The 4291-nt window shown below is 46.9% G+C and overlaps 1 protein-coding gene across 1 annotated transcript; it reads right to left on the bottom strand.

Moving 5' to 3' along the window:
• Positions 1 to 2013: 2013 nt before the first annotated feature.
• On the bottom strand, positions 2014 to 3003 carry LOC140898838 (olfactory receptor 52R1). The gene has a single exon (XM_073313371.2). The coding sequence runs from the start codon at positions 3001 to 3003 to the stop codon at positions 2014 to 2016; it is 990 nt and encodes a 329-aa protein (XP_073169472.2).
• Positions 3004 to 4291: the final 1288 nt, after the last annotated feature.

The raw sequence follows: 4291 nt of genomic DNA, 5'->3' as shown, positions 1-4291 counted from the left end.
GTTAACTACCAATGCATGCTTAATGGATAATTACCTTATGCTGATGAATGGAAGAGTTACCAGTGTATTCACAGGAAATAGGTAATTCTATCTCAAAGCAACAATTCTTCATTATCATAGCCTGCAAATGGTCCTTAAAAGAATACTTGGGTCCTGATCCTGTCATCTCAAATCCGCTTCAGCTTCGTCAGGAGAAGCTCAAGTCACAAGGCTGAGGTCTGCAGCTCCATTCTGGATCACCTTGATCCTGAACATTGGGCTGCAAGCGAAGGGTTAATTCTGAAAGATCTCTTGGCAACTCTAAAGCTCACCATCTCGACCATGAAACTGACTTAAGAATTCTACTCATATCTCTATGTATAACGATGTCCAATTACTGCAGGGCAGAGGGATGCACTGGGTCATTAACTGGGGCCGCCTCCTACCCGCACGCAGGCTCCTTGTCAGGCTGCAGCATCTCCCGTCCCATCCCCAGAGCAGAGGGAGCCCAACTGTGGGGGCTGGGTGGGAGGAGGAGATTGTGATGGGATGTACCTCTGCGAGAAGCCTGGAAGCTCTTGGAACTGCTGTGCCCCCAAACCATTCAGCTGGGTTGGCCTCTTCCCCTGCTCTGCTGGTGACACACAGCCAGCCCCTCCGGGCCCTGTTCTCACCCAACACGACAGCAGGTGTTGCCACACACTCAACTAAGTTACCTGAGTGCTTTACCTAAGCTACTCATGGACCATCAGCCAATATCCCAGCTCTCCAGCCTTGCACCCCTCCTGGAGCATAGACTCAGAATTACACGGTCTTGCACAACACAGAGATGTGTACGGTGCAAGCTCATTAATTAGCCTCTCCCCCCTCGATGGGGGAAGATACGCACCTTTCTTTGCTAATGGAGCTAAGAGTCCCTGACACTTCACTCAAAAACACACTAGTTAAGATGAAACATAAATCAGGTTTATTAACTACAGAAGGATAGATGCTAAGTGATTATAAGTGATAAAAGAACAGATCAAAACAGGTTGCTCAGGAAGTGAAACAAACCTGCAGCTTAAGACTTATACATGCTTGATAGGATTTGAATCAGCAATATCTCACCCTGACTGATGATACAAGCAGGCTTACAGATTCCTGAGGAACAGGCTGTACCTGCTTTGATCCCCTGCCCCATTCAAACTCCTTTGTCTTCCTCTGAGCTTCTTGCAGCTGTTGAGTTGTGGGGCAGTGAAGACAAGAGATGATTTCACTCCCCACCTTTTATAGTTTCTTCCAGTTTTCTGAAAAGTCTGTGTATGTGATGTGCAGGGTCCACCCCCATTGGCCAAACATTCTCCGTTGTCTCCGTACTCCCTCCGTGGAGGCTTTCTTATACAGAGTTCCTGTGCTAGTGGATTCTTCCCTCGATGAGTGTTTATGACAGCAATTAACACTGTCTAGCTAGTCCTTTGACATACCTGAAAGGCTGGTTTTGGGTGTTTCCAGCCTCGTATCACACTTTAGGAACTCACACAAAGCATGATTTCATTACTTCATATACAACCCAAGGAGGTATCAATGTTAAGCAGATTAAGCCCTTTAGAATAATACCTCACAGGACATACTTTGTACAAAACGTACCATAATTGCATCACCATGGTAAATATGGAGTGCTTTGGAGTGCAGAGTGTCACAAGGACGATCCAGAGAGTTACAGGAGGTGGGGAGGAGAGGAGAGAGTGAGGGCCAGGGCCTTGAGGGGAAGACACATAGCAGGGGCGTAACCTGGGGGAAGATGCATGGTACATGGGTGGGGCCTCATGCTTCCAGTTACCAGGAATTAGAAAGGCGGCAACCCTCGGAGTTGCACATAGTCAGATTCCCCAGTTTGTCACACTGACACAGCACAGTAAAGTCAGGAAAGGGTTTCAGGTCTCTTTGACTGGCCAGTCAGTGATTCAGGGAAGAGGGCCCAGCACCATGTCACCAGCCAGCTCTGCCTGGAGCTCAGTCTGAGAGCCAGATAACCAGGAGAAAGCTTTAGGACCCTTAATGAGTAAAGAGCTGGAGCAGACTCTCCCGAATCTGTTGGCTCCTCACCCCATAGATGATGGGGTTTAACATGGGGGGCACCAGGAGATACATGTTGTTCATGAGAACGTGGAAATGCAGGGCCATATTGTGCCCAAACCGTTCCGTGAGGATGGAGAAGAGATGTGCGATGTAAGAGGCTAAGATGACACAGAAGTGGGAGCCGCAGGTCCCAAAAGTCTTGAGGCGGGCGTCCTTTGTTGGGAGGCTGAAGATGACCCTGAGGATCTGGGTATAGGACATGGCGATACAAAACACATCCACGCCGGTCACCAAGAATGCCACAGCCAGGCTGTAGTAACTACTGAGGCGGATGTCGGCGCAGGCCAGCTTCACTACAGCTATGTGCTTGCAGTATGTGTAGGGAATGATGTTGGTTCTGCAATATGGCCACCTCCTCGCCAGGAAGGGATAGGGCAATACGAGCATGACGCCACGGAGCACCAGGGCCAGGCCAATTTTGGCCACCACAGGGTTTGTCAGAGTGGTGGAATATCTCAGGGGATCACAGATGGCCACGTAGCGATCAAAAGCCATGGCCACAAGGATCCCAGAATGCACCGCAGAGCAGCTGAGAAGGCAGAACATCTGGATGAAGCAGGCGCCGAAATTGATCTCCCTGGAATTGAACCAGAAGATACTTAGCATTTTGGGTACGACGGCCGTAGATGGGACCATGTCGGCGATGACCAGCATGCAGAGGAAATAGTACATGGGCTCATGGAGGCTTGGCTCCCTCTTCACGATGAACAGGATGGTGAAGTTCCCCAGGATGACTATGGCATACATGGCACAGAAGGGGATGGAGAGCCAGACTTGGACTGCCTCCAGGCCAGGAATGCCCAGCAGGATGAAGGTGGAGGGGTTGGTGAAGTCGGTTGAGTTGGAATCTGACATGGAGTAGGAGAGAAGGTTTCCAACGCTGAGGCAGAATGGTGTTTCCTGCATGTACCGTGTGTTCCCCTAACTTCCTGATTGTGCCCAGGGTCTAGGGTGATGGTCGCAGGACAAATGTCTGGATGGAAAGAAAATGTTAATATTAGACACTACATACACAGCTCGAGGCTTGTCTCATGGATGGAGCAGGTTGGTCGCTCTTCACACACTGAAAAATGACATTTTAATGATTAAGATAAATGTATTATGAACTGTCATCAATATAAAGGGAAGGGTAAACCCCTTTAAAATCCCTCCTGGCCAGAGGAAAAATTCTCTCACCTGTAAAGGGTTAAGAAGCTAAAGGTAACCCCGCTGGCACCTGACCAAAATGACCAATGACGAGACAAGATGTTTCTCTTCCTCCTCCCAGCTTTTGAAACTAAAGGGTCTGTGTCTGTCTATATGCTGCTTTTGCCCGGGATAGAACAGGAATGGAGTCTTAGAACTTTTAGTAAGTAATCTAGCTAGGTATGTGTTCGATTATGATTTCTTTAAATGGCTGAGAAAAGAACTGTGCTGAATAGAATGACTATTTCTGTCTGTGTGTCTTTTTTGTAACTTCAGGTTTTGCCTAGAGGGATTCTCTATGTTTTGAATCTAATTACCCTGTAAGGTATCTACCATCCTGATTTTATAGAGGTGATTCCTTTACTTCTATTTACTTCTATTTCTATTAAAAGTCTTCTTGTAAGAAAACTGAATGCTTTTTCATTGTTCTCAGACCCAAGGGTTTGGGTCTGTGCTCACCTATGCAAATTGGTGAGGATTTTTACCAAACCTTTCCCAGGAAGTGGGGTGCAAGGGTTGGGAGAATTCTGGGGGGAAAGACGTGTCCAAACTACGTTTCCCAGTAAACCCAGTTAGAGTTTGGTGGTGGCAGTGGATATTCCAAGGACAAAGGATAAAATTAATTTGTACCTTGGGGAAGTTTTAACCTAATCTGGTAAAAGTAAGTTTAGGAGGTTTTCATGCAGGTCCCCACATCTGTACCCTAGAGTTCAGAGTGGGGGATGAACCTTGACATGGTGGCAGAGTGGTGGGATTAACCTGAAATCATTTTGAGATCAATTTGAGATTTTTTGAACTAGAAATACAGATTTTAAAAAGGAAATTATTTTTTCCTTTGGAGCTGCTGGAAAGTAGCTTGTTTTTTCTCTGCTTTGGGGCCAGAGCAGAGACAAAAGAGGATTATCTTTGTGAATTGCAGGTTTTCTTTGCCTGGAGGCAGGGTACTTAACTCCTGCAGGGAAATTCACAGTGTTGGTAAACCAGAAGGTTTTTTTTCTAAAAGTAAATA

Source organism: Lepidochelys kempii, chromosome 1, assembly GCF_965140285.1.
Source record: "Lepidochelys kempii isolate rLepKem1 chromosome 1, rLepKem1.hap1, whole genome shotgun sequence".
In the NCBI taxonomy this organism is placed as follows: Eukaryota; Metazoa; Chordata; order Testudines; family Cheloniidae; genus Lepidochelys; species Lepidochelys kempii.
The sequence above is the reverse complement of the archived record's forward strand: the minus strand, read 5'-3'. Positions and strand labels throughout refer to the sequence as shown.

What these genes read in the sequence shown, in the direction of transcription:
- LOC140898838 (XM_073313371.2), bottom strand. Translation starts at nt 3,003, where the DNA reads ATGCAGGAAACACCATTCTGCCTCAGCGTTGGAAACCTTCTCTCCTAC.